Here is a 22,337-nt window from a genome sequence, read left to right as displayed (position 1 = left end):
AAATAAGGAATTTTTGTATTTTAGTAAAAGAGTAGGGAAATATTGAGAATATGTAAAGTAATGTTGCGTACTTAAGTAATTTGTATTTACAATCTTTACTCAGAACAATTAATCCATCGTGAGTACTCAGAATAATTAATCTATCATGATTTACATGGTCAATCCAACAGAATAGTTGTGTCATAGGGCGGTATGGGTGTAAAGCTATGCAGGTCAATCTCTAAGCGGATGCGACTGCGAGGCAAGGCGGGTCAAAGCCTTGATTTTTAAATATTATACGGGTGCAGGGCGAGGGCGGGTCTCCAACAATATTTGTCAACAAAGTTTTAGATGACTGCCACTTTTTTTTACTTTTTAAAGATTTGGATCTAGGGTTTATTTTCAATTATTGATTAAACCTCTGTTAATGGTAAAAACTTTTTTAAAAAAAATTGTCCATGACTTTACTATCTAAAATTATATTTCATCAATTTTGCTAGCTAAAACCCTACTAAAATAGTTTTAAATCAACTGTTAAATTATTCAATAGTACTTTATAAAACTTTAAAATATTTGTATACGTAAGTAATAAAGTAAGAAAAAAAACTTAAGTGGGACAGAGCGGATTTATTAGGCTGTAGCCAAGCAGGTTGAGAATAGAAAAAATGCTATGTAAGACGAGGCAGAGCGAATTGAGAATTTTGTGGGTTTGACAAAACCTGCCCAACCCCATTTCCATCGCTAGCCATACCCATTAAGGGGTTAAGTTATCTTTATTAATAAAGGTCTTCTTATACTACATCTTTGTCCAAACCTAGCAGTCATGTAAACCCTTTTTGATGAGATTTGTGGAAACAATACCGCAGACATTGAATGAAACAAAAAAAAACGTACATAATTAGGCCCAACTTTAAAACTAAATACCCAAAAACGTTTAAAAAGATGAGTACCGGTTGATATCAAGGTTCCGTTCCGTGTAAAATTTCCTTTATATAGGTATCTTATGATTACGTAGTGTATTCTTCACTGCATACCATCTTTCTGAATGATGAATTTGACTAATGCTGCAATTGGCTCTTCATTTAGTTTGATGCATGTAAATGTTTATATCGATTTTCAACAGCTAAAAAGTAAAACAGATAAAAAAAACTATAGAAATAATTTGATCACATTAGAATATACAGATGAAACACTTGCTGCAATAGAATGAAACACTGACAGATACATAAATGCACGCAACTCCAATTTTTAACATACTTGCAGCATCTGAAAACTGAGCTAACTTGGTGAAAACAGAAGCTCGCTCACAACACAACTTTTACATTTTGCAGAGTTGCTACAACATCTTTACATATGTGAGGAAGGAGGATTCAAAGAACTAAAAAATTGACCATACATAATAGTGAAGTTAATAAATCAGAAATGATAAAAGTAACCTAATATACAAGAATGGGCACTATCACATACTCTAATTTACAGACACCTAGGGCTTCCTTTAACATGTACAAAAGGGTGGTAAAGCTTTAATATTATCTCCACCACCTGCTGTAAAATGATATTGGGGTAGAGAGAGAAAGAGAAAATGAAATATCAAACTGGTGAAAATCTCAAAAATCCCTATATGGTCATATTCTTGTAGACGTACTCTCATGACACCTGAATCTATTTTGTTGAAGTGTCAATATTTCTTTCAATGACAAGCATAGGTTTTATTCTTCTCTCAACCTCACTACTCAGTAACTTGAGCTCTTCAACAATCATAGAAAAAGCAGCTTTGCAAGAATCTTCATCTCGAAAAGCCAGAGTCCACCGCCCATCGACCAAAGCTTTTGACTTGACTTTAGGATGGGCTGTATGCTTTGCACCATCTATGCAAGGGAAAGAGGATGGACGTATTCGAAGGTGTAACCATCTCATGTGCTTCTCGTCAATTCTGGGCTGAAGTGGGAAAGCAAGAAAATGACAACCATAGACCAAATAGATTATAACTACCAATTTTTTCTTCAAAGAATATTCCAGTCTAGCACCGATTGGGAAGTAGTAATTAGTGAGATTTCCATTTCAAAAGATCACTGGCATTAGGGATACCATTGCAAGGTCAAATTTTCAGGTTCATTTCGAGTAGGTTGTTTGCTTTCTATTTGGTAGTTCTTCTAAAGCTACTCAATGCAAGGTCTGAGTTTTATCTAAAGCAGCCTAGTCATTTTTAATACAAAATCTACCTAATAAAACAGGACATAGCTTATTAAAAAAATGGATAGCAGTATTAGCCCAAAAAAAGGTATACTTACATTGCAACCACCCAGAGGTGCAACAACACGAACCACACCAAAGCTTGGCCTCACAGGTAATTCATCAGCAAGGATAAGCCATCCAGAGGGTCCTATAGTGATGGCTAGAAAGTGGAAATGACGTTCTTTGCCCCTCTCAAATGCAATTCTACAAGGAACCGCATCAACTACAGAACAACAGAGCAAAGCAGGTTTAGAACGTTGACAATAGGTTCCTTCATAGAGCAGATTATGTCAATACCATTTGGTCTAGTATTTGGTGTGGCATTGGGAGGTTATGAATTCTTTTCTTCTTTTTTGAGGTTCAGAAATGCTGTAAAGAAGAATATAGGAAGAACAAAAAACAGAAACTGACCAAGACTTAATTCAGCGCTTTGTTTTGGACCCAAACTGTCAATGCCAGCCCTTTTTGCTCGGGATGTTTCCATGACATCAACTGTAGGATGTATAGGAGGTTGATCGGGCAATAATTTTCCTTCTGAAAAAATATGAAGCTGATGAAGTAGTACAAACACCTGTAGATTATCAAAACAAAGATTAGCAGGATATCAATTTAAAGCCGAGTTTATTAATTATTGGAGATTCCCAGTGGACACTAGTTTTCCATCTCAAGCATTTGGAAGCCACAAATATTCATTAAATATCAGCATTCATGTCTGATAAGATGCAGGACAACCTTGACAATCTCGAACAATCGTTCACCAGCAGCAAAAGATGATTCCCCAGAAGCAACTTCTGTCATGGAAAAAACAGTACAACAAAATTAAAAGCAGAAGAGTCGGAAGATGCCAATCAGATGTGCAGTAGACTGTAAATAATTAGAAGTTACTTTTCATAGAGAAAAAGCCCAAAATAGTCCCTTATCTATGGGTTAAGACTCAAAAGTCACCCTTGAGTTATCACATGGAGCACTACTAGTCCCTCGTGTATGCAATATTGGTGTATATTTGGTCTCCCCCAAATTTTTGCTTATTTTTTAATGTTGATTTTGTCCATGATTTTATATATGGAATGTTCAATCATCTTTTTATATATTTAGTAGAAATAATAACTCCATGTAAGAGAAGGTGATGAAGAACACCTTGTTCTGTTCGGTAGAAATATAATTGCAACTAAACTAAGAACACCTTGACATATGACGTTGCAAGAAAAGAAAATTTTGTATTATTACACATGAAATCAATGTGATAAACCTCTCGATTTTAGCTGCAGTAATATTTCTACTAAATAAAACAAGGTGTTCTTCTCACCTTCTCTCACATGGGGATATAATTTCCACTAAATAAATAAAAAGAAGATTAAACATTCCATACATAAATTGTGGATAAAATCAATGTTAAAAATAGGCAAAAGTTTGAGGAAGGACCAAAAGTGCACCAATTTGCAAATATGAGGGACTATTAGTGTTCCATGTAAAAATTCAAGGATGACTTTGAGTCTTAACCCAAAGATAAGGGACTATTTTGGGCTTTTTCTCTTTTTCATAACCTTAAGGTAATTAAAGCCAAGAGTTCAAGAAGGGAAGAGAGGAACAATCATACCTTCAGAAAGGGACTTGTGTGCTGGCAAAAGCATTGATTTAGGATCTTTCCTTGGAGAAGAAGCTTCAATAGCTGCAAGTGACATGCTCTTCACATTAATTTATCATCTAAAAGGAACTAACGGACACATTTAATAAGGGGAAGTATGGGCATAACATACTTCTTTTGCACTTCCTCCACTCATCACATAGTACCATAATTAGCAGATCAGGCCAACTTCCTTTTGTTTCATCAAGAATACAGCTAGTACAATTGTGGAATGTATCCTTCACACATTACAAACACTCACCTCATTAACAACAGGTTAACCAAGAAATGACTATTACAATTAAAGTTGAATTTGTTTTTATCATCTGGAAAAGAGAACGAAAGAAGCAACCCTCCTATGAAGACTCTTCGAAAATTTTAAGTCCAACAAGATATAATTCTTACTTTCTCCATCCAATTTATACAGTGTTGACTTGCATTTTAAGTCCAACAAGATATAATTCTTACTTTCTCCATCCAATTTATACGGTGTTGACTTGCATGTAGTTTAAGCGATGAAAGAGAATTTTAACCAAATATATGCAAAGCACCATAAGTATTCTTTTAAATAAGTGATGAAGGGAGTTCCACAAGTCATTCAATAGTAAATGAGTGATGGTGAGGGTCCCAACAAGTCATGTCCTTAAGCATAAATGGAAATAAAAATTGAGCAGTTTCAAAGATAAAAATGTCCTTTAGAGTAAAAGGGAAAGTATCACATAAAATGGGACCAAGGGAGTAGGGTGATCGAGGCATAATCCTCATAATTTCAAAAAACTTGCTTAGTGCAATCTTTAATGCTATAAGCCTTTGTCGCACCAACTACTGCTGACACAATTAGATAAAAAATTCAACCAACATAGATAAAATAAAGGAAAAAGTACAAGAGGTAAGTTTCTAGTTGTTTGCAGAAACAACTTACTTTCAATAATTCAAGATGATGACTTCTAAAATCCGCCTTACTGTATGGAAGCAACTGGCGCAAAAGCCAACCACCATCCCACAATGTTTCTGCAGAGATATTTGACCTGCAGAATAGACTGACCAATGCATCGAGTACCTATAAAAGAAGTTCACTTATTTGATGATATTTTCAATCTTAAACTAAATTAATACAAGACCAATAACAAGGAGCTACTAATAGAACTGTAACTAAATCATCAATACTAAAGACTGAAATTTGTGTCCCTGTAAAGCTCTTACTTAATGAATTTTAAGCACTAGAAATATTTAAGTAGCACCTTGAATTTAACACAACTCTCTTTTTCTTGCCATATGATGACAAGCCTAAACTGGAATCTAGGAATTTCTTAAATATTATACAGCCTAAATCAACTGTACAGGTTTTCTTGATAAATAAAAGCTGCCCAAAAGGCCAAATTCGTTGATTAAAAAAAATACTGTACAGCCTTCTATTTTGGTGTCAGGTTAATGTTCATCAACAAAAAGGGAAGATGATACAATAAGCGAAATCATTATATAAGATAACAAAGTCGTTTTCAGATGGGTCCATCATTTGTAGGAAATTTGTTTCATACCTGATGACTGATAATAAGTTCCAAGGATAATCCAAGATGCTTAAATTATGTGTAGAGTTTTATGTGGACTTCACGTATTAAATGGCTAATTTTTGCTATGGTTGTAGACAATCCCTCAACTTTTCATAATATCAAACTATGGCCTTTTGGGGGGAATAAGGTTTAAAGCTTATTTTGTTTGCAAATATTTGGGAACAAAACAATAACTCTCTCCGAACTTTGGAGAAAAACTTTCAACTACCTTTGAAAATTGAAAAGCTACATACGTTTTCCAAGAATTGAAAAAATTCTTCCAAATTTACAACAAAGCTGTAAATATTTTCAAATTTTGGTTTTGTCAAAAAAACAATAATAAAAGAGGAAAAAAACCATAAGGTTTGAGAAACTGACAAAAGGACAAAATTCTTCAAGTATTTTTCCAGAAAATACTAGAGAAACATGTTCGATTCTCTACTAGAAAACACCACTTGTGTACTACTCTATTTGTCCTGTTTTATGAGTCATGCTTTCCTTTTTAGTCTATCAAAAAACGAATGTTATGTTTTTATATTATAAGACAATTTAATTTTGAAGTTCTCATTTTACCCTTAATGAAATGATTTAGGGCCACACAAATATCTCTGGCTTGTTTTTAAACTACAAACTTCAATAGTCTTTCTTTCTTTCTTGAATTATGCACCCAGTTCATAAATGGGATGGATGGAGTAATATTTAACCCAAAAAATAGTGGAGACATATCCCCAATGATTTTATGGCATTTAATCAGAAACACTGGCTAATTTTGAAAACAATGTGATCCAAAACTTTAAGAATCTTCATCATAAAGAGAGCTCTGAAAGGAGCTTTACTGCTGCTACCTTTACAACTTTAAGAATTAAACAGAAGAAAGCAAAGAAATTAAATTACAGGCTAATTAGCTTACTAGGAAGAATCTACAATATTATTGCCAAGCTACAATGCTTTGCTAAGGGAGATAAATAATAGATGTAGTTCTTTTAGCTAATGAATGCCTGGATTCTAGGATGAGGCGGAAGGAAGCCCAAGTGATTAGAGAACTGGAATTAGAAAGGCATATCATCAAATCTACTAAAAAGTTTATGAAAGCAATGGGCATTGTAGACAAACAGACCAATTGAATGAAAAATCTATTGAATCCCTCTTACTCCGTAAGTAATTCGAGACAACTCAAGAAGAATAAAATAAGTCAACTCAAGGACATGTTGACAAGCTCAAATGGAAAGCACCTCCATCTTCTAACCTTAAGATTGTGGGTTTGGGTCACCAAGGGAGCAAATTACCTACTAAAAGCTAACTCAAAAACATGAATATTGACAATATGAAGTTGAATACTACCACCACATTTCCACTTAAAGGTTCTCTATTCTTATAAATGTCAATCCAGAAAATTTCTTTCTTTCATCCAAAAGACCAGTACAGGGTGATTCCCCAAAAAAATTCTTATTTCTACTTGTTTGGAATTTTGAGTACAAAGGTACACACAACTGTCAAAGCTTCTTTTATCCAGACTGGATAGATTTCTCATCTTTACCCAAATGGGATGAGGAATTTTATTTTTTTTGAGATAGTTAACTGGTATTATAACCAGAGAAGTACACCAATAGTGAACTCATGTAGTAATTACATCAAAAGTATAGAGGATTTGTCAAAAAGAATCTAAACAACTATCTCCCTCATAAACTATCTAAGCATAGGGTGATGTCCCCCGGATCCTTGGGAATAGTTTTTTTTTTTTTTTATGACAAGGGAAACCCGCAGCCGCTACCCTTTGGGTGCACACAAGGTAAAACCCCCGCTCCTATGCAATAGCTCGCAAACCACATAGGAGAGGTAACCCGCTCTAGGCAAGCCTGATGCGACGAGCTCGACGCAGAAGGCAAACCCCTTGCTTTCGCTGGCAAGGGGTTTCGAACTTGAGACCTCCAACATGGAAGTCCCAAGCTCAAACCACTGGGCCACCACAAAGGGTATCCTTGGGAATAGTATGGATACACCAAAAGTAAAAGGTCACTAAACAGTTCATTTTAATGCTTTGGAAAGGGATACTCTTGTTCTCAAAACATCTCTGATTTCTCACACTCCATATTGTCCACCAGATGCAGGCAGGGACAATCTTCCATCTCTCCTTGTGTCTTGGCTGATTTCCATCTCTATACCAACATGCTAGGACTTCTGCAGTATTTCTAGGCATGGTCCATGTGATACCTCTCAAGTTAATGAAATACTTCCATAGTTTCTCGATATCTTTATAATGCAAAAAAAGATGATTTATTCTGTCTCAGATTCACAAAATAAAGCATCTGGGGCATAAGTCCTTTCCTTTTTTCATTAAGTTATCATGAGTCAAAACAGATTGTCTTGCAACAACCATGTGAAGCAAGTCACCTTATGTGGTATCTACAGATTGTCTTGCAACAACCATGTGAAGCAAGTCACCTTATGTGGTATCTTCCCTTTCCAGATCATCTTCCAAGGCCACAACTCCTTGGTTTCCGTTGAAATGTCTAGTAATTTGTAGGTTGATTTCACTTTGAACTTGCCATGTTTCTCCAGCTTTCATATTAATTTGTCTTCCTCAGAAGTGAGGTTCTTGGCTTGTTCCAAGGTATTGTAGAACAAAGTCATTCTCTCCACTTCCCAGTCATTGAGGAACCTTCTGAAAATCAGGCTCCATTAGTGTTCATTTCTAACTTCTAAAATTGTGGCCATTTTCTGCTGATTTTGGGAATATAAATGTCTGGGAACTGTCATTTCAAAGGTGTTTGTCCCATCCATACATCATTACAGAACAAGGTTTTCCTCCCATATCCCACATTAATCACAGAGTTACTCCACATTCTTGGCCACTGATTTCTAATAGTTCTCCAAGACCCACACCATAAGGAATATTAACCTCCTTAGTAGTCCATGGTCCTTCCTTTCCATATCTTGAAAAGATAATGTCCTTCCATAAGCTATAAGCTCTGATCATCTGTTGCTAGTCTCCAGAGCCATTTTAGCAGAAGGCTCTTATTGTGGGCTTTCAAATCCTTAATTCCCAGACCTCCCTCTTTTTTGTTGGAAATAAAAGCATCCCACTTAACCAAATGAAATTTCTTTTCCCCTTCACCATTACCTTGCGAAAGAAAATTTCTTCAGGAATAGGAAAGAGGGGCATCATATAGGTCGGCATGGCATCAAGAACATTGTTGATAAGTGTGACTCTACCACCCAAGGATAAGTATTGACTATTGCCTTCTCTAGTTAACCAACTTTTTTTTCACATTTTTCCACCAGAGTTCAGATGCTCAAAGATTTACTCTTAGCTCCCAAAGGCATGCCAAGATAGGAGGTGGGAAGTTGCCCTATCTTGCCACCTAATATGTTTGCCAGGGGGCTGATCTGTGGTACTTCATTCACAGGATAGATAAAGCTTTTTCCCCCAATTGATATGCAATCATGTTCACTCTCTGCATCACAAAATACTACTGTGTCATCAGCATATTGTAGGTGGGAGATAGACACTCCTAGTGAATCCCCCTCACTCACTTTGGAGCCCCTAATTTTGTTATTAACCTAAGCAATCTTCAGCATATCACTTAGACCTCTCATAGCTAGGATGAGAAACGGAGAAAGGGGTCTCTATGTCTCAATCCTCTCTCAGAGGAAAAGAAGCCAGATGATGAGCCATTGATCAAACCAGCCAGATGGTGAGAACTTCACTGTGGTCATACAAAACCTCATCCATTTTATCTAGGTGTTGTCAAACCCCATCCTCCTAAGTGTGCTCCACAAATATTCCCAGTTCAAGTGATGATAAGCTTTCTCTATGTCTAGCTTGCAAAGAATTCCTGGGTCTTTGGATATGGTTCTCACATCTACACATTCATTGGCCACCAAAATGGCATCTATAATTTGTCTACCCTTAATGAAGGCCATTTGTTGATCATCTACCAACTTTGGCATTCTGTTAGGATCTTTGAGATGATTTTGTAGAAGCTCCCAATTAGGCTAATTGGCCTGAAATCTTTCAATTCAGATGCTCCCGCTTTCTTAGGAATCAGGGCTATAAAAGTGGCATTAAAACTTCTCTCAAAATAGCCCTCGAGGTTCTAGATGGCAGCTACCACTTCCTCCTTAATCACTTCCCTATATAGAAGGCCATTGAGAAACCATATGGGCCTTGGTGCTTTATCTCTTGCACATGAGAACACACAGTTTTTTATTTCCTGCTCTTCAAATTGGCCTTGCAATGCAATATTATCCTGCACTGATCATGAGTTAGAATCTATGATTGAATTGAGGTCTCCATACTTTTGACTCTCTATATAGTTTCTGCCTTTCTGGTAGAATCTAATTATTCCATCTTTGATCCCAGCTGGTTCAGTAACATTAGCTCCATTCATGATCAATTTGTCAATGTTGTTGTACCTCTTGTGACAGTTAGCAATCCTATGGAAATAGTTTGAATTCTTGTCCCCTTCCTTAAGGGCCCTAGATCTTTGCCTCCAAGCCACTTCCTCCCTCTTGGCAATCTCCTCCAACTCCACTGTCAATACCGCTCTCAAGTAGGACTCATCTTCAAATAAAGTTCTTTAATCTTGAATCAAATCTAGATCAGCTAGTTGGTTGAGAGTGCATTGTTTCTGCATACCAAGATAGCCATGAAGTGTTTTGCCCCATTCTTTCAGCTTTCAGTACCTTCAACTTACAAGCTAGTATATAGTCTAGTGTTCCCACATAAGTTGCAGAATTCCACCAATCTTTAATTCTTTCATTAAAGTCTTGAGTGTAGCCACCAGTTCTCAAACTTGAAATAAGATGTTTGTTTCTCCCAGTTGCCACATTCCAACAACAATGGATTATGGTCAGATATATCTCTAGGTAAGATTGATTGTTTAATCTTCCTAAAGGAAACTTCTCATTCCTCAGAAATCAAGAATCTGTCTATTCTTGCTGCAATATCTTGTCTGTCCCCTTTCCTCCATGTGAAACTACCACCTATCAGTGGTAAATCTTGTAGTTCCATATCCTCTATAAAATCGGAGAAATCTTCCATCGCCTTGTTCAATTTCTTGCAGTTCTTCTTTTCTGATGGGTACCTTAATACATTGAAATCCCCAGCCACCACCCAAGGTCCACTAAACAAACTTCTTACACATGATACAGTAAGCTGTAAGCCCCTACTTCACAAACTTCACCCTCCCAAATGTTGCTATCCCATAAGATAATAACCCTCTTGTTCCACATGCCTCTAATTGTGCATATTTGACCCTCCTATTTGCCCATATCTCTTTTATCATCACCCCTCTTAAATCTCCATTAATTTTTTATTCCTGAAAACAATACACGTCTGTCCTCCAATTATTCATCATGTTTTTGATCAGTAGCCTCTTCATTGGATCATTGAGTTCCCTTACAATGCATGAAACTATGTTAACTTTCATTTAAGACATCTAAGAAACAACCAACCCCCCCCCCCCCCTTACTTCTTGTACCATAGCTCACGAAGTTACTAGTTGGTTCCTGTTTCTTGAGTTCTCTTGGGATCTTTTCTGTTGGAGTCGTAGGAACTATATCTCTATCCACCTTCTCAATTGCTTCTCTCTTGCCTCAATGGGATGACGAATTAAAAACATTAAACAGTATCTCGCCAAGGGTTATCTCAGGTCATTGGCCAACAACTCTGATATGTGAGAACTGGGACTCCACAAAGTCCCATTTCAAATTTGGAAAATTAGTGGATGGGAATGGAAGGTTTTAATACCCAGGTAAAAAGCTGGTGGAACTCCTTTGAAGCAGAAGGCAGTCGAGACTTCATTCAGACAAGCAAACTGAAAGCCCTGAAAGTAAAGCTGAAAGAGTGGAATTCGGCAACTAAGGGAATTTGGAATTTAAGAAGAACCAACATTCTAAGTCAGATTTCAGAACTGGAAATAGGGATGTCAATAGGGCGGGGTGGGGCAAGCATCGCCCTATTAACATTTTGACCTGCCCTAACCTACCCTGTTTAGCATTTATAAAAAAATTGCCCAGCCCCGCCCCACTTACAACAACAATGCAAGACCAAGCTAAACCCAAACCCATTACATGAATTTTTAGCTGCACTCAACCTTCGTAAATTATGGGAAATTCGGATGGACTGGTAACTGCTAGCTGGAATTGAAGAAATTAACATGAAATTCGGGCATTTTTTGTGCATGTAGCACAATTGTTATTCTGTCACAATTAAAATGTAGAAAGATATCAAATCAAACCTTAAATTACTACTTTTAATTACTCACTAACTTACAAAACAACAAAATTCAAAAAATATTACTCCATTAATTTCAAGTGACTGTTACTATATAATAAAACTAAGAAATGGAATAAAAATTCCAACTAATACTTAAACTGCAGTGTCATCGTATTAGGAGCCGAAAAGTCTCCAACCGATGATTTTTTTCCAGCTTTCTTCACGAATTCTTCTCCTCTAGGCTCTAGCTATCTCATCCCCCACTTTCGGACCTTGCCCTGTCCTGACCCATTTAAAGTTTCCCCTGCCCCTCCCCATTAAGGGTGTGCCCTGCTCCACCCTACCTCAATTGCCACCCCTAACTGGACATAATCCAGCAACAGAGGAACTTGAATGAAGAGTAAGTAGCATTGACAGCAAATCTCTCTACAAAATTTGAAGTAGTAAATGTGCAGAAATTCACCGGAGATAAAGGTCCAGAGCTTTATGGCTAAAGCACAACAGATGCACACAAAGAGGACAACATTGATCAACTTGTAATGATGGAGCATCTTTGGAGGACATAGAGTTATCAAGGGAGAGATAATAAGGTTCTATCAATAACTGTACACAGAATCAGAGGCATTGAGGCCAGATTTCAATTTAATTGGGGGGCACCCAAATCACTTAACTTGAAAAGGAACGGCTCCAAAGAACCTTTGGAGAACAGGAAGTTCTCGATAGCTTTAAACTTTGTACTATTGATAAAGCTCCTAGGCCAGATGGGTTTAGCATGGGATTCTATGTCAAATGCTGGGAGATTATCAAAACATCACGTGACCATAAAAGATAACACATGATAGTCCATTGGACAAAATACATACTTGAAATCTCTGTCTATGAGGAGTCACTGTAACTTCCTTGCACACGCATAGCAATCCGTATTTCTCCTGTCATAACATCAAACTAAATACAATTAGACATGGTAGCTTTTATGACATCACCATGCCAGACAAACATTAGAGCTTATTTCTTTTTTAATGTCTTCCTACTCAGACAACACAAGCAAGAAGCGACTAAAATCTATGTTTGGAGATTTACAGAGCATTTTCAGAAGCGACTAATAATGTCTTCCTAGTGCATTTTCAGAGCAATTGGCACGGGTGCGGCAGCACTTTTAGAGAGTCCAACAAACATCGACTAAAATAGCTTAGGTATTATGATATATACTTAATTAATAAGTGCAAAATACTTTGTCCCAGTTTATGTGATGAACTCCTATTTGAGGTTAATCGTCATAACTTTGATCATAATTCTTCAGTTGTAATTGTTAGAATAGAAATAAGTATTTCCTACTTAGAATAGAAATAGGAATAGGAATCCTAGTTGGAAAAGGATTCCAATGTAGCGTCTATAAATTGGGTCTCAATGTAACTATTTAGATACACAATTCAATAATATTTTTCGTATATATATTTCTCACATGGTATCAGAGCATTGGTGAGAACAAACAAGTCACCGTATGTCTATGTCAATTTCCTGTGACTGTTGGGTCTGATTTTGTTATTCTTTTTTCTTTCTGTAGGTGTTGTGCGAAAACCAACACCACCACGAGGCTCGGAAAGACCCCGCGACCAAACCCCAGCCAAAACCACAGGAAGACATCACCCACGCGCTCTCACGCGCCGATCGGAGGTGGTAGTTTCCGGCGAGATCTGGCTCACGCGCCGGCGCGTGAGGGCTTTTCTAATCATATTTTTTGAGAATTTTTTTGACAGTTGGGGTCGTCCAGCCATTCCGACCAGGCCCATACTGTTTTTGACCAGATCCGATCGCCAGAATTAGGGTTCCGGCTATTTCCAGGCAGTTTCCGGCGACTTTTCTTCGAGATTTGAATTTTCCGACAATCAGATCTCAATAATCAAGTTTTTTTTTTATTTCCAAGACAAATTTAGCATAATGTCTTTTGGGTGTGATGTTTTTGGTTCTAAAAATATGGGGATTGGAAGTTCTAGCCCTATAATCACTTCAAAACTTTTATTGGGAAGTTCAAACTATTTATCTTGGGCTTCCTCGGTTGAGCTGTGGTGCAAGGGTCAAGGTGTCCAAGATCACTTAACGAACAAAGCTTATGTGGTAGATGTAAAGGCAAAGACTAGTGAGGAAGATGCAAAAGCCAAAGCACAATGGGAGAAAGTAGATGCTCAAATATGTAGTCTCCTATGGCATTCTATTGATTCCAAGTTGATGCCCTTGTTTCGCCCATCCCAGACGTGTTATACAGTTTGGGAAAAGGCTCGTGCTTTATACACTAATGACATATCTTGATTCTATGATGTGATATCTCGATTGACCAACTTAAAGAAACAAGAATCCGCTATGTCTACTTACTTGGGACAGGTACAAGCAGTCATGGAGGAATTTGACACATTGATGCCAGTTACTACGAATGTGGAAAAACAACAAGAACACAGACAAACATTGTTTCTAGTTCTTACTCTTGCTGGATTCCTCCTGATCATGATCCTGTACGTGATCAGATTTTAGCTAGCCCAACAGTTCCTACAATCGATGAATTATTCTCTCGTCTCCTTCGTCTTGCGGCACCTCCCAGTCACAAGGTAGTTTCATCACCCACTGTTGACTCATCCATTCTCGCATCTCAAACCTTTAAAAAGCGTACATATCAATCTATGGAGAATCGGTGAGGGGGAGGGCGTTTTGGGAAACCTTGATCCAAGTGTAGTCATTGTCATAAGCCTGGACACACTCATGATATATGTTATATTTTGCATGGTCCACCACCCAGTTATGATCCTATTGTTCTAAAGGAATATAATGAGTTCCTTCGAAATCGCGCAAGTAAACAGACATCTCCACCAGTAGCATATGGTGCTCAACCTAATCAACCATCCAATAATGCTCATATTGCTCAAACAGAATATGATGAGTTCCTTCAGTATCGTGCTAATAAGCAAACGTCTCCACAAGTAGTTTCGGTTGCACAACCTGATGTCTCTGTTGCGGGTAATTCTTTTGCTTGTGTGTCGCAATCTAGTACTCTTGGAACATGGGTCATGGACTCTGGGGCTTCTGATCATACCCCTGGTAAAAAATCACTTTTATCCGATATTGTTTATTCACAATCTCTTCCAGCTATTACTTTAGCCAATGGGATCCAAACAAAACCAAAAGGGGTTGGAAAAGCCAAACCCCTATCTTCTGTCACCCTAGACTCTGTTCTTTATGTCCCTGGTTCTCCTTTTAATCTAGCATCTGTTAGTCGTTTGACACATGCCCTACGTTGTAGCATAACTTTCTTCAATGATTTTTTTCTCATGCAGGACCACAGTACGAGACAGATGATTGGAACAGGACATGAATCACAAGGCCTTTACTATCTTACCTCTTCAAATTCCTTAGCAGCATGCTCCGTTATAGATTCCCCAGATCTAATTCACAAACGTTTGGGACATCCAAGTCTATCCAAACTGCAAAAGATGGTGCCTAGTTTGTCTAGTTTATCCACATTAGATTGTGAGTCGTGTCAACTTGGGAAACACACTCGTGCTACGTTTTCTCGTAGTATTGAGGGTCGTTCAGAGTATTTTTTTATTAGTTCATTCTGATATTTGGGGTCCTAGTAGAGTCAGTTCCACCTTAGGATTTCGTTATTTTGTTAGTTTCATTGATGATTATTCAAAATGTACTTGGGTTTTCTTAATGAAAGATCGTTCTAAGTTATTTTCTATTTTCAAAAATTTCTTTGCTGAAATACAAAATCAGTTTGGTGTTTCTATTCGTACTTTTCGTAGTGATAATGCCTTAGAATACTTATCCTCCCAATTTCAGGAGTTTATGACTCACCAAGGCATTATTCACCAGACTACTTGTCCATACACCCCTCAACAAAACGGTGTAGCCGAAAGAAAGACCGCTCGTACTCTTCTCCTTGAATCCAATGTTCCACTGCGTTTTTGGGGAGATGCAGTTCTTACGTCTTGTTATTTGATAAATAGAATGCCCTCTTCTTCTATTCAGAATCAGGTTCCACATTCCATACTGTTTCCTCAGTCACATCTCTATCCAATCCCTTTTCGTGTCTTTGGGAGCACATGCTTTGTTCATAACTTAGCCCCAGGAAAAGATAAATTAGCTCCTCGTGCCCTCAAATGTGTCTTTCTTGGTTACTCTCGAGTCCAAAAAGGGTATCGTTGTTATTCACATGATCTTCATCGATACCTTATGTCCGCTGATGTTACATTTTTTGAGTCTCAGCCTTACTATACATCTTCTGATCATCCCGATGTCTCTATGGTCTTACCCATACCTCAGGTTTTACCTGTGCCAACCTTTGAGGAATCTACGGTTACTTCTACATCTCCAGTTGTAGTGCCACCACTACTAACTTATCATCGCCGTCCACGTCCAACCCTAGTCCCAGATGATTCATGTCATGCGCCAGACCCTGCTCCTACTGCGGACTTGCCTCCTCCTAGCCAACCGCTTGCACTTCAAAAAGGTATACGATCCACTCGAAATACTAACCCACATTATACCTTCTTAAGTTATCATCGTCTATCATCACCCCATTATGCATTTGTGTCGTCTTTGTCCTCTATTTCCATTCCTAAGACTACAGGTGAAGCACTTTCTCATTCTGGATGGAGGCAGGCTATGGTTGATGAGATGTCTGCTTTACATAAGAGTGGTACTTGGGAGCTTGTCTCCCTTCCTGCAGGTAAATCTACTGTTGGTTGTCGTTGGGTTTATGCAGTTAAAATTGGTCCAGACGGTCAAGTTGATCGACTTAAGGCTCGCCTTGTTGCCAAAGGGTATACTCAGATATTTGGGCTAGATTATAGTGACACTTTCGCTCCTGTGGCTAAAATTGCATCTGTTCGTCTTTTTCTATCTATGGCTGCCGTTCGTCATTGGCCTCTTCATCAGTTGGACATTAAGAATGCTTTTCTGCATGGTGATCTTGAGGAAGAAGTCTATATGGAGCAACCACCTGGTTTTGTTGCTCAGGGGGAGTCTAGTAGCCTTGTATGTCGATTGCGCAGGTCACTCTATGGTCTAAAACAGTCTCCTCGAGCTTGGTTCGGGAAGTTCAGCACAGTAATTCAGGAGTTTGGCATGACTCGTAGTGGAGCTGATCACTCTGTGTTTTATCGGCATTCTGCACCAAGTCGATGTATCTATTTGGTTGTTTACGTTGATGATATTGTTATCACCGGTAATGATCAAGATGGTATCACCGATTTGAAGCAACATCTCTTTAAGCACTTCCAAACTAAAGACCTTGGCAGATTGAAGTATTTTCTAGGTATTGAGGTTGCTCAGTCTAGATCAGGTATTGTTATTTCTCAACGCAAGTATGCCTTAGACATTCTTGAGGAGACAGGAATGATGGGATGTAGACCTGTTGACACTCCTATGGATCCGAATGTTAAACTCCTTCCAGGACAGGGGGAGCCACTTAGTAATCCTGAAAGGTATAGACGACTTGTTGGAAAGTTGAATTATCTCACAGTGACTAGACCTGACATCTCTTTTCCTGTGAGTGTTGTAAGTCAGTTTATGACTTCCCCTTGTGATAGTCATTGGGAAGCAGTTGTTCGTATTCTACGATATATAAAGTCAGCTCCCGGTAAAGGACTACTCTTTGAGGATCAAGGCCATGAGCATATCATTGGATATACAGACGCTGATTGGGCAGGATCACCCTCTGACAGACGTTCGACATCCGGATATTGTGTTTTAGTAGGAGGTAATTTGGTGTCGTGGAAGAGTAAGAAACAGAATGTGGTTGCTCGATCTAGTGCAGAATCAGAATATCGAGCAATGGCGACAGCAACTTGTGAGCTAGTTTGGATCAAACAGTTGCTGGGAGAACTAAAATTTGGCAAAGTTGATCAGATGGAACTTGTGTGTGATAATCAAGCGGCTCTTCATATCGCATCAAATCCAGTGTTTCATGAAAGGACTAAGCACATTGAGATTGACTGTCACTTTGTCAGAGAAAAGATACTCTCTGGAGATATTGTTACGAAATTTGTGAAGTCAAATGATCAACTTGCAGATATCTTCACCAAGTCCCTCACATGTCCTCGTATTAATTACATCTGTAACAAGCTAGGTACATATGATTTGTATGCACCAGCTTGAGGGGGAGTGTTAGAATAGAAATAAGTATTTCCTACTTAGAATAGAAATAGGAATAGGAATAGGAATAGGAATAAGAATAGGAATCCTAGCTGGAAAAGGATTCCAATGTAGTGTCTATAAATAGGGTCTCAATGTAACTATTTAGATACACAATTCAATAATATTTTTCGTATATATTTCTCACAGTAATAAAACATTTGAAAACCAAATCTCAATCGTACTAGAATTCTTAAAGGAATTTCTATATATGTTCAAGTTTTAGTTTTACATTGAGAGTTAATGTCATCAATTCCAACTCAAACCTGGATAGTTTTAAGTTTTAACGACAAAAAAACAAACTATATCACACATGGAAGATGGAACATATTTTTTGTTGTACACCAATGCTTGAGTCAATAGTCCTATTGCTTAAAACAATATTTTACACATGGATACTATGAAATAATAGGGCCAGAAATTTCAATCGTTAACATATCATGAGTCAATACACTGCTAGATATCTAAGCATAGCTTACAGATGAAACAACAGAGTTCCAACATAGAACTACATGGCTATTTGCTAAGTTGCCCGGACTCTTCACTTTTGGTGCCGCACCCCTGTCAACACGACATGGGTGTGGGTGTGGGATCCGTGTTCAATTTGGTCAACGGATTTTGGGTACTTTGACCAAAATCGATGGGGAAAGTCTGAACAATTTTAAAGGTACCATTCTCAAAAAAAAAAAGTCTGAACAATTTTAATGACTCCTATAATCAATACAAAGGCTAAGGTGAAATTGAAGAAAATGGAATACCTTTTATATAGAAATTTCTATGTCACTCCTTTTCCTTTAATCTCCTTTCATGTTTCTCCTCAAGTTCTCCATATAATATCTTATAATTTAGATTTTATAACTCTATTTTTAGATATTTTAATTATTTTTAGGCGAATCCCCGCACCTGTATCCGTACATGATCCCATATCCCCGAATCTTATAGGATCTGACCTCTAGATCCGCACCCGTATCATACACCCGCACCCAAGTCCGAGCAACTTAGGCTATTTGGGTCTTGAAAGTTCACAACTTACTCGTGAAATTTTATTCCCTACAAAAATTTAAGATTTTGTTTATAGAAGACAGTCTTTTTTTTTCTTTTTTTTTTTAGTTTAAAAAAAAAAGACAGAAATCCATGTATTAAAATCCGAAGACCCTATGTCACGTCTGTTATTCTTCACCTCTTCTTTTTTCAAAAAAAAAAAAAACAAATTTGGGGGTAGGAGAAGGGGGAATGGGGGAGGGGGATTACAAGGTGGGGAATTGAACCCTCACCAACAAAGTGAAAATTCAGGTAGGTAGCCAACCAACTGTACCAAGATTCCTCTTGTTCTTCACTTCTTAATATTGAATGAGGAACATTGCATGTCTTCTACTTAGAATAGTTGCATCTTACTACAAAGCTCTACGAGTTCCAATTTATTTTACTGCAAAATATATGCTGAGTCACATTCAAAACAACAGTAAACAATCCAACCAAATACGCCGGCATTTTTCAATATTGTCTAGACTAGCCAGCCAACTAGCTCTCAGAGAAAGTTGAGCTTCTGTAACTCAATCAATCCTTCTACTCCAAAGTACAAACTGGATTGTGGATGAGCTACCCTGGCATATTATATGGATGCCCCATCTGTATGAACATCTTAAGGAGGAGAAGGGAAATAGAAAGATTTCACATTCTCTAACGAAAAGGACTAGGCACTCAGATTAAAGCCCTTTGATTAACAATCGGATAATTTTGTCTTTCTCGACAATTCCCTTTAGGTAATCTTTTCATTTGGTCAAGAGTATACTTCAGTCACACAGCAATGAAAGCATCGAAAGTGCAAAAACTCACCATATCTTTTCAATCTACATAATTTCCCACATATTCCTTGTCTTCCATAGATTGTGATAATTCATTTTATTGATAATGATTTAATCCCTGAGAAAACATATGTAAGACTGCCCTGCCAAAGGAGTCATCAAGAAAGTGTTCTTTTAATGTTATTGATACTAGTTTAATCCCCGAGGAAACTACAGGACACTCATGAGTTCTTTAAAACTTGTCTGGAAACAAAAACCACTTGATCTGTGCAAAATATCCCCCCTGAAAGGCACTCCTATTCCTTACAACTAAGTTCTTTACAAATAACACCTGGGACATCTTTACTACATGAACCTCATGGGTACATCAAACTGGACTAGAAAGAAAAACTAGACTCTAATCCGTACAAAATCATTTACTACCCCTCATAGGCTCTCCTATATCTTTCCTTCTAAGTACCTATATAAGAAAAAAGGACCAACATCTCCTCATTATATGGTTTGAACTTATTTATTTCATGTGGAAAAATTCATAATTTTGTTATGGAAGCTTCTGTATTTCCCTGATAAACTGAATGCTAAAGGAAGAAAAAATGACAGTCCCTCCAGTTAACTTTTCTCAAAAAAAAAATGACAGTCCCTCACACCCAATGAATAGATCACTTCAGTTCATGAAATAAAAATGAGTTTGTGAATGCTATCTAGCCTATAATACAACTGACAAGTGCCGGCTTCTTTAGATCACATATCACTTTACTCCTTTTCTTTCATAAGTATTGATGAGAAAATGGACCTTGGCCTCACTCAACCACGAAGACTAGCTCAAGAGGTTAAAATTGCCCAAGAGTCCAAGACCGTATAAGGGAAAAAAGTTACCACATTCCACACCGATGTGGGACTCTAACAAGTATCATACATCACTATCCAAAAGGAACTTCCAAAAACTAATAACAGTTTCATAAGTTAGGAGGATTTCAATAGTAAAACTACCAAGTCAAGATTTAAAGGATAGATTTGCTACTAAATAGAATGTCTAATCTGTCATCTCCAGAAGGGCAAGATGAATTTGGAATTCACAATGGGCTGCTAACTCATAGTTACTCTCCATATTTAAAGGAAAGCAACACATACAAGAAATTGAAAATGAGAAAAGATGGGAAAGAGAACCAATACTGCAATAGTACCTTCAACTTTTGGAAGTAGCAATCCATTTCACTACCTATTCCATCCTTTACCATATTTTCTGAGGAAAAAAGTTGCTCTTCCGCAGATCCTTCACCAACCAAAGCTTCCTGTAGTCACAAACAAGGCAAGAACTATACTTACAAAATTATCAATCAAGTCACCAAGCAATACATTCTTTACCACAAGAAAAACATGGCATATTGAACAGAAACAAATAAGGATGAACTTGCTAAAGAAGGCACATACAAAATGTAGCCACTGGACGAACTGCTAAGCAGTAAGTTAGGTCAGCTTTTTGGTTTTTGAACAACCGGGAAATCTCTGAGTGCCAGCGGCGTGCGGTTCAATAATGGATTCGCTCCTCTAACCTTCTTCACTTAAATACCATCCTTTTCCCTGCGACAGGGTTCAAACCCATGTCATACGCCTAATCTACACATCACATATTGCGCTCTTACCACTAGAGCAAAGCCCTGGGAGCTTATTGGTTCTATCTCCTTAAACTGGATTTTAGATAGATATGAGGAAGAGATTTCAGGAATGCTAAATTAGGATATCTCATCTTCTCACTTCCATCAAGAGAAATAACTGCCAGTGGAAGCATCTTTACAACACAAATGCTCAATAGTTCCTTTTTTTATAAGTAAAACTGTAAAAGTATTTTCCATTCGACCCAAATGCTCAATAGTCTCAACCAGAACACTGTACAGACCCTATTTTTCAGTTGATGTTATCATTTATACTATGTTGCTCAGACTCTTCAAAAATGTCAAGGGGTGTGTGTCGGATTCACCAAAAGTAGAGTATTTTTGGAGAATCTGACACGGGTACGGCATCGAAAGTGAAGAGTCTGCACAACTTAGCATTTATACATAAATCAGTGTTGAGTGTCTACCTTCCACAAGGTCACAACATATATAGATGGCTAAATCATCAGAAATTTGGTTCCATAACAAGAGGTGATAGAGGCTAAGTCTTAGCTTTCATTTTGCAAAGTTAAGCTACAAATTTAATTGAGTGAATAGGTTAAACACCTACTAAACTATCACCTTTTGCGAGTTTCATACCTAAACTAGGGTGTTCACTAAAACCTCCCTGAACTACCATGAACTCATATTAAAATATTCTCTGGAGAAATATGACATGCTACGTGAACATCACGCTCCAAAAGTTCCTCAAAGAGTTCCAAATGGCAGTACACGTGAAAAAAAATTGAGTGAATTGGTTAAAACCTAAACTATCACTATTTTTCATGTTTCATAACTAAACTATTGGGTGTTCACAGAACCTCTAAACTCATTGTGCCATATGGACTCATTTTTAAGACTTTTTCATCTCTCACGTGTCTCTCAGCAAGCTATCCCAACTATTTTGCCACATATTCAATTTTGTGTGTGTGTGTGTGTGTGTGTGTGTGGGGGGGGGGGGGGGGGGGGGGGGGGGGGGGGGGGGGGGGGGGGGGGGGGTTTAACCTATTCACTCAATTTAATAAGATATCTACAGTAGATAATTTAATTAATCTAATTATATACTCTAGATAATCAAATTAAATT

At 37.7% G+C, this 22,337-nt stretch overlaps 1 protein-coding gene across 2 annotated transcripts; it reads right to left on the bottom strand.

The window, feature by feature from the left end:
* Positions 1-1,289: 1,289 nt before the first annotated feature.
* Positions 1,290-20,895, bottom strand: LOC125875521 (protein TRANSPARENT TESTA 9-like). 2 transcript variants are annotated; one of them, XM_049556503.1, is made up of 9 exons: positions 20,784-20,895; positions 12,472-12,537; positions 4,761-4,898; positions 3,972-4,077; positions 3,812-3,883; positions 2,947-3,005; positions 2,626-2,785; positions 2,271-2,437; positions 1,290-1,917 (listed from the first exon to the last, which is right to left on the bottom strand). In XM_049556503.1, the coding sequence occupies exons 1-9, from the start codon at positions 20,835-20,837 to the stop codon at positions 1,642-1,644; spliced, it is 1,098 nt and encodes a 365-aa protein (XP_049412460.1). In that variant the 5' UTR covers positions 20,838-20,895; the 3' UTR covers positions 1,290-1,641. The 2 variants fall into 2 exon arrangements, with proteins under 2 accessions (XP_049412460.1, XP_049412461.1); XM_049556504.1 differs by having other exon boundaries at positions 2,947-3,002.
* Between the last annotated feature and the right edge of the window lie 1,442 nt (positions 20,896-22,337).

The sequence above is a fragment of the Solanum stenotomum genome, chromosome 9 (assembly GCF_019186545.1).
Source record: "Solanum stenotomum isolate F172 chromosome 9, ASM1918654v1, whole genome shotgun sequence".
NCBI classification, from domain to species: domain Eukaryota; kingdom Viridiplantae; phylum Streptophyta; class Magnoliopsida; order Solanales; family Solanaceae; genus Solanum; species Solanum stenotomum.
The sequence above is the reverse complement of the archived record's forward strand: the minus strand, read 5'-3'. Positions and strand labels throughout refer to the sequence as shown.

Coding starts and splice junctions, on each gene's coding strand:
- LOC125875521 (XM_049556503.1), bottom strand. CDS start 20,837: ATGGTAAAGGATGGAATAGGTAGTGAAATGGATTGCTACTTCCAAAAG. Junction 3,884..3,971: donor GTGGAGGAAGTGCAAAAGAA/GTATGTTATGCC, acceptor TGTCACTTGCAG/CTATTGAAGCTTCTTCTCCA. Junction 3,006..3,811: donor ACACAAGTCCCTTTCTGAAG/GTATGATTGTTC, acceptor TTTCCATGACAG/AAGTTGCTTCTGGGGAATCA.